Genomic DNA, 12,398 nt, shown 5'->3' on the forward strand with positions numbered 1-12,398 from the left:
CCCCCTAAAACCCTAGACCTCTCTTGATATAAAATTGAAACTAAAATCCCGAAAGTCACTGCTCTCTTCTTCCTCCTAATCTCTGAGCATTCCGAATTTGATCCGCTTGAAGCCATGGTAAGCAAGTCCAACCTCCTCTTATTTTCACCTTTACAGCCATCGATTCTTGGCTGCCTAGCAGAGTATGTAAAACCTGTGATTGGTTGCTTCCACAAGGAACCCTAGATTTTTTATTTTATTTTATTGATTTAATGTTTAGATCTAGAAATTTTGTAATCGAGGCTCGATATTCTTTTGGGTTAAGCCTGATTTTCCGTTTGGTTGCGGAGAAAATGTGGGAGATACATTTTTGAATATTGGGTTTTTGGACTTCGAGAAACTAAAATTTCTTAAGGCCCGAGACTATAAAATCTTAGATTTAAAATTTTAATTTATTTTATTTTTCTCTGTTTTCTCTGGGACCGTATAGAGGACGATCTCTGGTTTTGTTTCACATGTGGAATTTAGTGTTTAATTTATGCTTAGATGCGGTTTTCATTTTCTTAGTTACCACACCATGGAAACTACGGAGTTTCGATTTTCCTTACTTTCATCTTGCTTCTCAGTGACCAAATGGGGCATTTGTTTATTTGAACGCTAGATTGATGGGCCAAAGCCATGCTTTCTGTATTTTCTTAATGCTTCTGTTTTTGGTTTCCTTCTTTCAAGAGCCACTGCTGAAATTGCTAAATGTTTCTTTCTGAGGAGCTATATTTTATTGTTCAATTTTGTGTCCAAAGGTTTCTAAGAAAGCCGTATACATATTATTGCAGGATTGAACTTACTAACTTCTTTGAAGCATAGAATGTTTAAACCCCAAATTTCTCTGGTAGAATGGTTATTATCACTTTTATGTTGACATTTAGACTGTGATTACTTGTAGTTGATCCGTTGATTAAAATCAATGATGTTTGAAAAGTAACCTTGTGTTTGGTTTGTTGTATCCATGGCGTAACTGATATGCTGTATGGAGTTATGCTGTATGGAATTATGCTTATAATATATGACATGGATACTGATGCTGCATTGCATGCCTGATGATAAGTTCATGTATTTGATAATCATGACTTGCAAAGGAGATTTGAAAGTAACTTTTGAAATTTTCATCTCTTTTTGGATGGGGGCCTTATAGTCGAGGAGGAAGGTCAGGGAACCAAAGGAAGAAAATGTAACCCTTGGACCAACTGTAAGGGATGGAGAACATGTTTTTGGTGTGGCTCACATTTTTGCTTCCTTCAATGACACATTCATTGTAAGTACAGTGTTGATTCTTTTGACTGTTTTGTCTCTCTAGATTTTGCCCTATCTTTTCAGTAAGCTGGGAGTCCAATATTGATGGTTTTTCTTTTTTGCAATTGCAGCATGTGACTGATTTGTCTGGCAGAGAGACCTTGGTTCGCATCACTGGTACATATTTTACATTATCTTAATTTTGTTGGATGCTTAATATCTGGTCAGTTTGGTATGTTTCAGTATGTTGACCGTTGGTTTACTGTTTATGTTTTTCTTTGCTTGTGTGTTAATGCTCTGGATTTTATTTTTCTAGTTTCTTTTGCTGGAAAAGTGTCTGTGCGACTGGCCTTTTTTTAGGAATTATGATACTGGATCAGTCAGTCTGACACAATATATGGTAGCCATTAGATCTTGATTGATGAAGTTAATTAGCATGGTTTCTTCTGTTATTTTATGTGTTATTTGTAAAACATTTCATCTGTTATTCTTAGTAATACCAAGCTTTTGAATAGTTTGTTGTTGATTACCGTGCTCCACAATTCTTGTTGGTGGGATTTCATGTGAACTAAGGCCGCACAGCAGATCATTATTGTAAGGCATAGGCTAATTTGGAGTGGTAGGGAGGTTTAATCATTAGATGAAGATGCAGCTCTGCCTCTACTCTGTGTACATTCTCTAGATATGATGTAACTGAGGTAATTTAATCTGGGCCTTGATTGAGAATGAATTTGGTCAAACTCAGGTGAAAATAAATATGTATGATCCTAACTAATTCAGTTTAATTGGTCTCAAAATAGATGCCTTTTTATTTTATTTTATTTTTATTGGATGTCTGAAATAAGGAGTGAATGGATGATCTTTTCTTTCATTTATTTTTTTATTTTTTATTTTTTTCCTTAATACATTATGCTTTAATTTAAGTTAGATGCTTTTCCCTTAGTTGGATGTATGAGCATGAGTTTAGATAAAAGTCTCCAAAACACATTGAAACCCCTAATTATTAAACAGTTAGTAAGTATCTTTCCATTTGTGAATTACAGGTGGCATGAAGGTGAAAGCTGACAGGGATGAGTCTTCACCATATGCAGCCATGCTTGCGGCCCAAGATGTTTCACAAAGATGCAAGGTTCTTTTCCTGATCTCTGTGATTGGACGTGCTTAAAAAATGCTGATCTTGTCTGATTTAAAACCTAGTTTTGGTCATTAGATAGTCATAATCTTTATTTCTAAGCAACTCATGTTGAGATGATGTCCAATCTGACAAATTTTACTCCTAATGCTGATCAGGAACTTGGAGTTACTGCTCTTCATATCAAGCTCCGTGCCACTGGAGGAAATAAGACCAAGACACCTGGTCCTGGTGCCCAGTCTGCTCTCCGAGCCCTTGCTCGTTCTGGAATGAGAATTGGTCGCATAGGTGGGGTTCTTATATTTGCAACAGTTTTTTGGAACACTTAACTTTGAGGAGTTCCTAATATAATTGGTTTCAGTATTGCATATCAAGTGGGTTAATGTTTGAGGCACACTCAAACTTGGGTAGCAAACCCCAATTCATGAGAAATTGGGCCTCGCAATATAAATAATTTTGGGATTTTTGACAGGTAAAACTTCAAGGAGCTTTTGCCTGATGTTTGTCTTAGTCCAAAAGCCTAGCTAGAAGAGTGATCATTCATAATTTCATAACCAGGTCATCTTAAATTGAGGACCAGCATTCTCACTCATTATGGTTGACATGCTATGTTATAGTCTCATGATTTTATTATATCTAGATTTGATAGTGCTTGAAAGTGCTCTTGTTTTTATGGTAGTTGTGGTTGCTCGACTGTAGAAAATTTCTTTTGATGGCAAGATCCTGGGAGTGAGAATTTGTCAGCAGTTTGAGAAACTGATTAGTAATGCATGTTCTACCATTTGTCATCATTTCCCAGGCAGTGCTTTCATTTGTTTATTGTTTTTTAATTAAAACTCCTCCCTCTTTTTTCACTATCTGCATCCAAGTGTAATTTGGAGATTTATTTGTTTGCCCTACATGTTAATGAGCAAACTAGTCAGACACATTCTGTCATAGGGATAAAGAAATTATAATGTTACTCCTCTTGCAACTTGTTCAATATAATCCATCCCTGGTTTTATCATCTTAATCTCTCTGAGTGTTGTTAATGTTATTCATTCATTAATTTTTGGTTGTTGGTGGGAGTGTTCGCTTGGGATAACTTCTTGTTTTATGTCTGGTTAGAAGTTGAAGTGAAGTCGTGATCTCAAAATATCACTCTTGGTGCTGTGAAAGTGTTTCATTAAGCAGAACAACTTCCAGCATAAGATCAAAAAGGCCTTTCACAAGGAGCAATATTGTTCTTGCTTCTGTGTTATGCTCTTTTTTGGGCTATAAAAGAGGCCCAAAATAGTATCCCAATGTAATTAGTATTGATTCTAATTGGTACTTATGATTCTTGTTTTGTTGTGTCTAATCTTTCAGAGGATGTTACCCCAATCCCCACTGACAGCACTCGAAGAAAGGGTGGAAGAAGAGGGAGAAGACTGTGAGCTGGCTCTTATTATTTCATCAAACTATCCTTGCATTTGGGTGTTTTGTTTTCTGTGGTGGTTCCTTGAAGCTTCAGCTAGAAAATGATTTTTTTAGTTGAAACATTTTTGTAGTTTTGACAATGGCTTGGTTGACTTAAGATTTATATGGAGTATTTTGTGAAATGGAACCATTTGACTTTAACTAGGGCATTTACTTCCCTCTTTTTCAATATGGAATCGTATGATTATAAGTTATAACTTCTGATGTTTTACGGTGTATCTTCACGAGTCTCTGGGAAGCAGGCATCACTAGACACCAGAATGGTTTTTACTTCTTAGAACATAATGGACTTTGGAGGAGGTGCTTTTTATTTACATTCCAAGGTAAAGGGTAGCCAAGGTCTGTGATTAAAGTTATGAAGCCATGCCATTTTAAAACTAGAGGATTTTTAGAATCTCACTAAATGATCATTGGAAGGTGGTAATGATGGTAACAACATCAAATGTGAAATTAGATTTTCTCATTCATTTTTTTTTTGGTTGTTTTGTCAAAGATTGTCTTGTGGCAATTTTGCTGGGATGATCAACCAAACATCAGTTGGGAGATACCATGGGATAGATGGTGAACAAAAAAATCTATGTTTGCTAGTGTAGTCTTGTATCAATTTAGAAGATGCTATAGGATGGAATAAAGTGATTTGTAAGCTTATTCTCATTGAAATGAAATCATGTTTCTTCTATAGCTTAAAGCTTGTGATCTGATGTAGCTTGTTAGGGCAGGCCTGAATTTAATTTTATTGTTTTCCCTTTCTGGCAGGGCTGGGGATATTAACCTCAGGTTATTGGTATCAGGCGCTTCTTACCTTGATTATTAGAAACTTTTATTAAGTGAACATAGAAACGATCCATTGTTGACATGCTTCCTTTCAAAAAAGTCTTTTGGTCACCTGCAACTTGATTTCATTCTTGTATGAGGTGTAAGGTTTTTTCTCATAAAGTCTTGACTTTTTGAACACAAAAAGGTGACCATGCTTGTTAAAGAACAAAAAAAAAAAAAAAAAAAAAAAAAAAAAAAAAAAAAAAAAAAAAAAAAAAACAAAAAAAAACAAAAATAAAGAAATGAGAACCGTGGAAGTAACTAGTGGTAATGAGCTCTATTCTCAGGGCTTAATTTGAATGTGAAGGGTATTTATTCCAGTATAGAAAGAAGGGAAGAACTGAAAAAAAAAAAAGTTCGTAAGAACAGAGGATAATGTTAAAGTAACTAGTGTTAATGACCTCTATTCTCAGGGCTTGGGTGCAAGACCAGCCTTGATAGCTTGAATGGTGGCGACATCAGTTTTGAAGGACTTAGCCAAGATGTTGTCATCAATGCCAGTGGCAAACACAGTGTTGGGGAGTGAAACGGTTCCTGGATTTGCACTGCCAAAAGCGGAGACGGCAACAGCAGAATTCTTTGCATCGACATTGTACTGAAAATGAACAAGTCCCTTAGGAAACACAAACATGTCCCCTGCTTGAAGTGTTTGGGTGAAGAGCTTGTTGGTTGTGTCCACAAACCCCACTTGCAGTGAACCATCAAGGAGGAAAAGCAGCTCTGCAGAGCGAGGATGGGTGTGAGGTGGATTGACGGAATCAGCTGGGAACTCAAGCACAGCAGTAGAAACACTCTGGCCATTCAGAGCCGGGAATTCCGCCAGGCTCGCTTTTGTAACCTTGAAGGTTGTGGGCTCAGGTGCCCCCACAAGAGCCCGTATGCCAGTAAATGTGAAGAAGTTACCATCCACAGCACTCATGTTGGGCGGGATTATGAAGTCGGAGACAATGTCTGGATCCCCTGCAATCGCTATTTGGACAATGGCAAATGAAGCTACTAATAGTGAAAAAAGAAGGCTGATAATCCTTGAAGCCATGGTAGAGAGCTTGAAATGTAGTGGAGTACCTTGTAGGGGTATTTCTATGATACTTAAAAACCCGAATGAGGTGTTTGGACTTGGACGAGAGCACTATTTATGGAGAGTGGAGGCTCAAGGACAGGCAATAAGGTTTGTACTTGCCCTTGTCCACAGGCCGGTTTAATGACAACAAGAGATGGAAATTACAATGTCATTGTTTTGCACTTGCTTGGTTTTTATCAATTTGGTAGTACAATATGCTAACAATTGGTGATCTGAATTTATGTATGGCCAGTTAGACGGACAATATGTATGGTATACCAAAATGGCCCTATCCTGTTCTCATTTTTACATTAGACTGACACATATGGAAAACCAAGGCCATAAAAGAAGGGATATAACAAAAAATGTAGCCATCACCATAGTTGATGGTAGTAAATAAAAAGTGAGTTGCTATTCAATAAAATCAAACTACACTATGATAAGAACGTGGCTCTGTTTTCTGCAATGCCTTTGTTGAAGAGAGATTTCACAAGAGAATGGATCTGGTTTATAAGACGGAAGAATCATAATTCTTCCAACTTAGCTTTTTGGTAAGGAGTGATAAACGAGGAGGCGGCAGCATGAGAACATAAAATGCAGCCGGCCATTACAATGCTGAAACCTCACACCATATAAATAGATGGTTGAAGGCAAGACAGTAGTCATCCAACATTCTCATACGGTCAAGTCGTCTAAGCATCACTAAATGGCCTCGACCATGCTCAGACATGTTCTTTTCTTCACTATAGCTGTCTTCGCCACTTCTTGGATTGCCCAAGCAAGCGATCCAGATATCTTGTCAGACTTCATAGTCCCGGCAAATTCTAATGCCATTGATGGCAGTTTCTTTACCTTCACTGGAATGCGTGGGGTATTTGACTCCGCAGTCCCACCAAACTTTAAGGTAACAAAAGCTGGTCTAGCTGAGTTTCCGGCTCTAAATGGTCAGAGTGTCTCTTTCGCTGTTCTCCAGTATCCCGCAGGGGGTGTGAACCCACCTCACACCCATCCCCATTCCGCAGAGCATCTGTTTGTTGTGGAAGGTACTCTCGTGGTTGGTTTCATTGATACCGCCAACAAACTCTATACTCAGACGCTCCAACTTGGGGACATGTGTGTGTTCCCCAAGGGACTAGTGCACTTCCAATACAACGCTGATGCTAAAGAGCCGGCCACCGCCCTCTCTGCCTTTGGCAGTGCTAATGCTGGAACCGTCTCGGTTCCTCCCTCTGTATTTGCTACTGGCATTGATGATGGAATCCTTGCCAAGTCTTTCAAAACCGATGTTGCCACCATTCAGAAGATCAAGGCAGGACTTGGGGGTAGGGCTTAGGTTGCAGTAGCACCGAGTTTTTCATTGAGATTCAATGCCTTTCACCATACTTCCAATTCATTTTGTGTTATCTTTTCTTTTGAATTTGATGTTGAACATTACTTTTAGGCTGCTTCTGTGGAAGAACTGATATTTCATTTTTTGGGCATTACTATTTTGTTCATTACAATAATTTATTACATTTAACCTATTTTTTTTTATTTATTCTTCCTCACTTTTTCTTTCATTCAAATTTTCTTCCCCTCATTTTCCACAAATTTTCCCAGAACTTATACATATAAAGTTTTTTGGATTGGGGATGGTATGTATCAAAATCTGGCCATACCTCTATAGCCAATTTACTTATATGAACCTCTAAATTGCCTCACCACCCCTGGATGTTTGTTAACTCACTAGCACTAAGATATTAGGATTCCCATTGAAGTTGAGCTCGGGATGACCCTAGGCCAATCCTGTTGATCTTGTCACCCTGATAATTAATGAGAAATATTTGTTTAGTGGACATAAAAAGCACAAGATATGAAAACACCATTGTTTTTTTGTGATGAATTTGTATTTAGTTTTTTTTCCTCTTTTCTTTATTTGGTCTGACTGAGTTTTCTGCCCATAATCTTGCCAGATCTTCTATTCTTGCTATTTTCTTATCCTAACCCTGCAGAAGTGATTGTTGTACTGAGCATATAGTTGGTGAAATTTTGAGTGAGTAGAAAGGAAAGAAAATTAGGAAAGCTGAACCATTACATACCCCTTCTAAAGGGAGAAGAGTAATTATTCAAGTGCGAAGGAAAAGGAAAAAAATTTAAAAGTATCATGCCAAAGAACAAATTAGCAATGATGGAATAACTCTATTCTCAGGGCTTGGGTGCAAGACCAGCCTTGATTGCTTGAATGGTGGCAACGTCTGTTTTGAAGGACTTAGCCAAGATGTTGTCATCAATGCCGGTGGTGAATACACTGTTGGGCACTGAAACGGTTCCGGCGTTTGCACTGCCAAAGGCGGAAACGGCTACAGCAGAACTCTTTGAATCAACATTGTACTGGAAGTGAACGAGCCCCTTAGGAAACACGAACATATCACCTGCTTGAAGTGTCTGGGTATAGAGCTTGTTAGTTGTGTCAACGAACCCCACTTGAAGTGAACCAAAAACGAGGTACAGGAGCTCAGCAGAGCGAGGATGGGTGTGAGGTGGGTTGACTGCGTCAGCTGGGAATAGAAGCACGGCAGTAGCAACACTCTGGCCATTCAGAGCTGGGAATTCAGCCAAGCTTGCTTTCAAAACCTTGAAGCTTGTGGGATCAGGTGCCCCGATCAGAACCCGCATACCAGTAAATGTGAAGAAGCTACCATCCACAACCGATTGGTTGGCTGGTAGTATGAAGTCGGAGAGGATGTTTGGGTCTCCTGCCATTGCTATTTGGACAACGGCAAATGACGCTACCACCAGTGAAAATAAAAAGCTGAAGGTCCTGGAGGCCATCTTAGAGAGCTTGAAAAGTATGAGAGTGGCTTGTGGGGTATTTGTATGATACTTCAAACTGGAATGAAGTGCTTGGGCTTCTAGGAAGCACTATTTATAGAGTGGAGGACCAAGGAAAAGTGATGAGGTTACTACTTGTCTGCAGGCCTGAATAACATGAGATGACAATCACAATGTAATTGTTTTGAAAGTCAGCTTGGTTTTATCACTCAGGTCGACAGTGACAATGTATTTGGTAAATCCAAAATGCCTAGGCTGCGTTGAAATATTTGCACTCACTGGACAAAAGCATATGCACAAGAAATCCCATTAATACTCTAGAATGGAGCCATCATTCAACTGGTAGTGAAAGAAAAAACTGAAATATAGCCATGCATTCTATGAACCCCAACCTACAATATTTTTCAAGTGTAATGGTGGCTCTGTTATCTGCAATGGGCCAATGGTTTCACTAAAGAGACTGATTGAAAATATGAATGATATAGTTTCTTAAGGCCTAAATCATAGTTTTTACGGGAAAATTTTGGTGAGGTTACTCGAGTTCTTAGCTGGCTCTAAGCCTGCCCTAGGTTTCTCATACCTGACGGCACTTGACAACCATTTCCAGCTGTAGCATATCCTATGTTTGTCCATGATTCTGGAGTGGTCAAAGGAGGGGTAACCGAGGCACAAGCCTTGTGAACATCTAACCCCAGCCGGCCACCAACAGAAAATTGGCTTATTAGAAACACAATTAAAAAATCACACTCTATAAATTGACAAGGGAAGTCAAGATGATCATCAACCAAACATTCTCATACATTATAGTCTCTTAAGTATATCTCGATGGCCTCAACCATGCTCAAACACCTTCTTTTCTTCACTGTAGCTGTCTTCGCTACTTCTTGGATTGCCCAAGCAAGCGATCCAGATATCTTGTCCGACTTCATATTCCCCGCAGATTCTAATGCCATTAATGGCAGTTTCTTCACCTTTACTGGAATGCGAGGAGTGCTTGATTCCTCAGTCCCACCAAACTTTAAGGTGACCAAAGCTAGCATGGCTGAGTTCCCGGCTCTAAATGGTCAGAGTGTCTCTTTCGCTGTTCTCCAGTTCCCTGCAGAGGGTGTAAACCCGCTTCACACCCACCCCCGTTCTGCAGAGCATCTGTTTGTCGTGGAAGGTGCCCTTGTGGTTGGTTTTGTTGACACCACCAACAAACTCTACACTCAGACTCTCGAACTCGGGGACATGTTTGTGTTTCCTAAGGGACTAGTGCACTTTCAGTACAATGCTAATGCCCAAGAACCGGCCGTCGCTATCTCTGCCTTTGGCAGTGCAAATGCTGGAACTGTTTCAGTTCCCCTCTCTGTGTTCACTACTGGCATCGATGATGGAATCCTGGCCAAGTCTTTCAAAACCGATGTTGCTACCATTCAGAAGATCAAGGCAGGACTTGGGGGCAAGGCCTAAGTTGGAATGGCACTCCGTTCTTCATCTACATTCAGTGCATACCTTTTACCATTACCTTCATTTCATTTTAAAATGTTTTCTTCCTTTGAAATAGATGATCACTAATAAGTCGATCTAAAGCAAAGGTGCTATAGAAAAACTGATATTTCATGTTGCATTGATAAGATCAGTGTATTGATGTAATGGAACTCTTTTCTTTTGTACCCCTTATGAAAACCAAGTTGACTGCAAAACTGTTTGTGATTTAATTCTAAAGCATATTTAATTTTCTTCCATCAATGTGCCATCTTAAAAACTTGTGTTTATATACATACATAACTTGTTTGCTCTACTCTTCAATACCAATTTGTTTTGCCATCAAAGTTCTAGGCAAATCAGAATTACATAAAAGGCAACACCACATTACATGCACAAATCCGAAACTTTATCTTATTGTCTTGGATTGAAAAATAATAGAGATGATTATTCCATACTAGTAGTTCAATTCAAAGCAAATGACAAGCTCCAATGGTGCACAACTTCAATGAAAGAAAAAGAATGAAAAACTAGGAAAAAAAAAAAAAAACACAGACCATAAAGGTAGAAGGAAAAGCAAGTAGAAAATTTCTCCTCAGTCACTGGTGATTAAAAATTAGTGGCTCGGCATGATTTCCTTATTTCTCCTTGAGCATCAGTGAGGACTTCAACCGCACCCAGCTTAACCATGGCCTGTTGAAACTTGGTAAGGAAGTAGTCATTTGGTGCAAAGGCTACTGTGTTCACTGTGTCTTTGGTCAGCTGATGCAACGCCAGTGCTTGATCAATTTGAAGAACTGCTCTATGGAACACTATTTGCTTGTAGAAGGAATTGTCGACGATGTTTGAAGTCGGTTCGCCTAGTAGATCTGCTGAGCTTCCACCTTGGTCAAGATTGACTGTGTTGTCAACTGTTGAACTCTGAGGGCATCTTAATCTGAGGAAGAAAGCTAGCGAAGGTTGCATGGTTGGGTCAGGTCTCCCAGTGTTATTGAAATTGTACAAACGATCTTTGAAGAGAGAACAATGCGTCACTCCAACAGTGTGACCACCTATATCAAGAAGCAAAATCAATCCATCAATCCATTAATCCATCAGTTGGCATCTTCCATGATCAGTTTAATGCACTTAAAAGTAAAGAAAAAACTAGGGGAGGTAAATGTAAACTATACCAAGAAGGTAAACCATGTCTTCAGTGCTAATTCCTTTGCTGTTGAATATTGCAGTGGAATTCTCCACTGAGACTGAAGGGCCAGGGAGATTCACATTTTTAGCCAGAGATACCAAGCCATCTCTTCTACCTGTTTGAACACTGTACCACCCTCCTTTACTCTGCATGATCACACACGTATTACCATAAGCTCAAAACAGTCAGTATTAGTATTTGATAAACTAAACCCCATTTTATGAACATTCCTTGGAATTGATTTATGAAACATATGTTGCTTCTATTTAAATTGTTGTGGTCATACCAAACCCTCCTAATGTATAGATCAATACTAAAAGATTATCCAATTCAATGTATTTGACAAAAAATGGGAATATTATTTACTGCAGCAACAGCATCTCTCGTTGCCATGACAATGACATCAGCGCAAGATACCACTCCAGGGCACATTTTCTCAATAGCAGTCTTGACTAAATCGATAACATCGTATCCCCTCACGCTTAGGTTCGGTGGTGCAGTTTTCTCGCTCGAGCTCCCATCTAGTAGGATTGATGCATCACATCCCTTTTCATAGAAAACATTATATATTAGCTCGAAGATTTGCTGGTCTTCTTTCTAATAGCATTGGCATGGAATCTACTAATTACACATATCAGAAGATAAGAGTTAACCTTGACAAAGCAATCATGAAACTGCATGCGCAAGAGAGCTGGTGTGATCCACGGTTTCTGACCAACTAGTGGGGTGATGATATCGGACACTATCTTCTCAACATCTACGTTACATTTTCCCTTGTAGAATCCCTCCTGCAGTGCGCCATGGCACTGGTTGGCGAAGCTTGCAAGAACAAGGGCGAAAGCGAGAGCAACTGCTGCCGCAGACATCTTCATTTTCTTGTAGGGTTGGATGGAGATTGAAGACAGAATGGCTCTATTTATAGGGGTGAAATGCAGGGAATACATGAGAAATATGAACATCACCTTCCATGTCTATACCAAGCTTAATGCTCTGCACGACTATGCCACTTCCAAGCGTATGTAGGTCTTGAAATGTTAGTTTTGTAAAGGAACGTGCACTCTTGCATGTTCAAATAAAGAATAATTAATCAGAAAGGTTTGACTGGTATTATTGGTACCACGTACTGTTTTGGAAGTTGACGGGTCAATCTAATCGACGTGGGTTAGTGAGCTTGTAAGAACAATTCCTTTACAACTGGC

At 39.1% G+C, this 12,398-nt stretch overlaps 6 protein-coding genes across 6 annotated transcripts; 3 read left to right on the top strand and 3 right to left on the bottom strand.

Moving 5' to 3' along the window:
• The first annotated feature begins 11 nt into the window (after positions 1-11).
• On the top strand, positions 12-4,060 carry LOC117916723 (40S ribosomal protein S14-like). Its single transcript, XM_034832872.1, has 6 exons — positions 12-117; positions 1,172-1,291; positions 1,401-1,446; positions 2,313-2,398; positions 2,560-2,689; positions 3,749-4,060. The coding sequence occupies exons 1-6, from the start codon at positions 115-117 to the stop codon at positions 3,814-3,816; spliced, it is 453 nt and encodes a 150-aa protein (XP_034688763.1). The 5' UTR covers positions 12-114; the 3' UTR covers positions 3,817-4,060.
• Positions 4,061-4,918: 858 nt separating this feature from the next.
• Positions 4,919-7,169, top strand: LOC117916720 (germin-like protein 9-3). Its single transcript, XM_034832870.1, has one exon. It carries the CDS (start codon positions 6,442-6,444, stop codon positions 7,066-7,068), a length of 627 nt encoding a protein of 208 aa, XP_034688761.1. The 5' UTR covers positions 4,919-6,441; the 3' UTR covers positions 7,069-7,169.
• On the bottom strand, positions 5,085-5,711 carry LOC117916722 (putative germin-like protein 9-2). Its single transcript, XM_034832871.1, has one exon. It carries the CDS (start codon positions 5,709-5,711, stop codon positions 5,085-5,087), a length of 627 nt encoding a protein of 208 aa, XP_034688762.1.
• Positions 7,170-7,856: 687 nt separating the features above from the next.
• On the bottom strand, positions 7,857-8,546 carry LOC117916269 (putative germin-like protein 9-2). Its single transcript, XM_034832220.1, has one exon. The coding sequence runs from the start codon at positions 8,544-8,546 to the stop codon at positions 7,920-7,922; it is 627 nt and encodes a 208-aa protein (XP_034688111.1). The 3' UTR covers positions 7,857-7,919.
• Positions 8,547-8,772: 226 nt separating this feature from the next.
• On the top strand, positions 8,773-10,194 carry LOC117916270 (germin-like protein 9-3). The gene is made up of 2 exons (XM_034832221.1): positions 8,773-8,781; positions 9,354-10,194. Exons 1-2 carry the CDS (start codon positions 8,773-8,775, stop codon positions 9,996-9,998), a joined length of 654 nt encoding a protein of 217 aa, XP_034688112.1. The 3' UTR covers positions 9,999-10,194.
• Positions 10,195-10,411: 217 nt separating this feature from the next.
• LOC117916719 (peroxidase 60-like) lies at positions 10,412-12,070 on the bottom strand. Its single transcript, XM_034832869.1, has 4 exons — positions 11,853-12,070; positions 11,566-11,745; positions 11,186-11,345; positions 10,412-11,065 (listed from the first exon to the last, which is right to left on the bottom strand). The coding sequence occupies exons 1-4, from the start codon at positions 12,063-12,065 to the stop codon at positions 10,623-10,625; spliced, it is 996 nt and encodes a 331-aa protein (XP_034688760.1). The 5' UTR covers positions 12,066-12,070; the 3' UTR covers positions 10,412-10,622.
• Positions 12,071-12,398: the final 328 nt, after the last annotated feature.

The sequence above is a fragment of the Vitis riparia genome, chromosome 6 (assembly GCF_004353265.1).
Source record: "Vitis riparia cultivar Riparia Gloire de Montpellier isolate 1030 chromosome 6, EGFV_Vit.rip_1.0, whole genome shotgun sequence".
Taxonomy (NCBI): Eukaryota; Viridiplantae; Streptophyta; class Magnoliopsida; order Vitales; family Vitaceae; genus Vitis; species Vitis riparia.

Coding starts and splice junctions, on each gene's coding strand:
- LOC117916722 (XM_034832871.1), bottom strand. CDS start 5,711: ATGGCTTCAAGGATTATCAGCCTTCTTTTTTCACTATTAGTAGCTTCA.
- LOC117916723 (XM_034832872.1), top strand. Junction 2,399..2,559: donor ATGTTTCACAAAGATGCAAG/GTTCTTTTCCTG, acceptor AATGCTGATCAG/GAACTTGGAGTTACTGCTCT. Junction 2,690..3,748: donor AATGAGAATTGGTCGCATAG/GTGGGGTTCTTA, acceptor CTAATCTTTCAG/AGGATGTTACCCCAATCCCC.
- LOC117916719 (XM_034832869.1), bottom strand. CDS start 12,065: ATGTCTGCGGCAGCAGTTGCTCTCGCTTTCGCCCTTGTTCTTGCAAGC. Junction 11,746..11,852: donor TTCATGATTGCTTTGTCAAG/GTTAACTCTTAT, acceptor TTCTATGAAAAG/GGATGTGATGCATCAATCCT. Junction 11,066..11,185: donor AGACATGGTTTACCTTCTTG/GTATAGTTTACA, acceptor TTCTTGATATAG/GTGGTCACACTGTTGGAGTG.
- LOC117916269 (XM_034832220.1), bottom strand. CDS start 8,546: ATGGCCTCCAGGACCTTCAGCTTTTTATTTTCACTGGTGGTAGCGTCA.
- LOC117916720 (XM_034832870.1), top strand. CDS start 6,442: ATGGCCTCGACCATGCTCAGACATGTTCTTTTCTTCACTATAGCTGTC.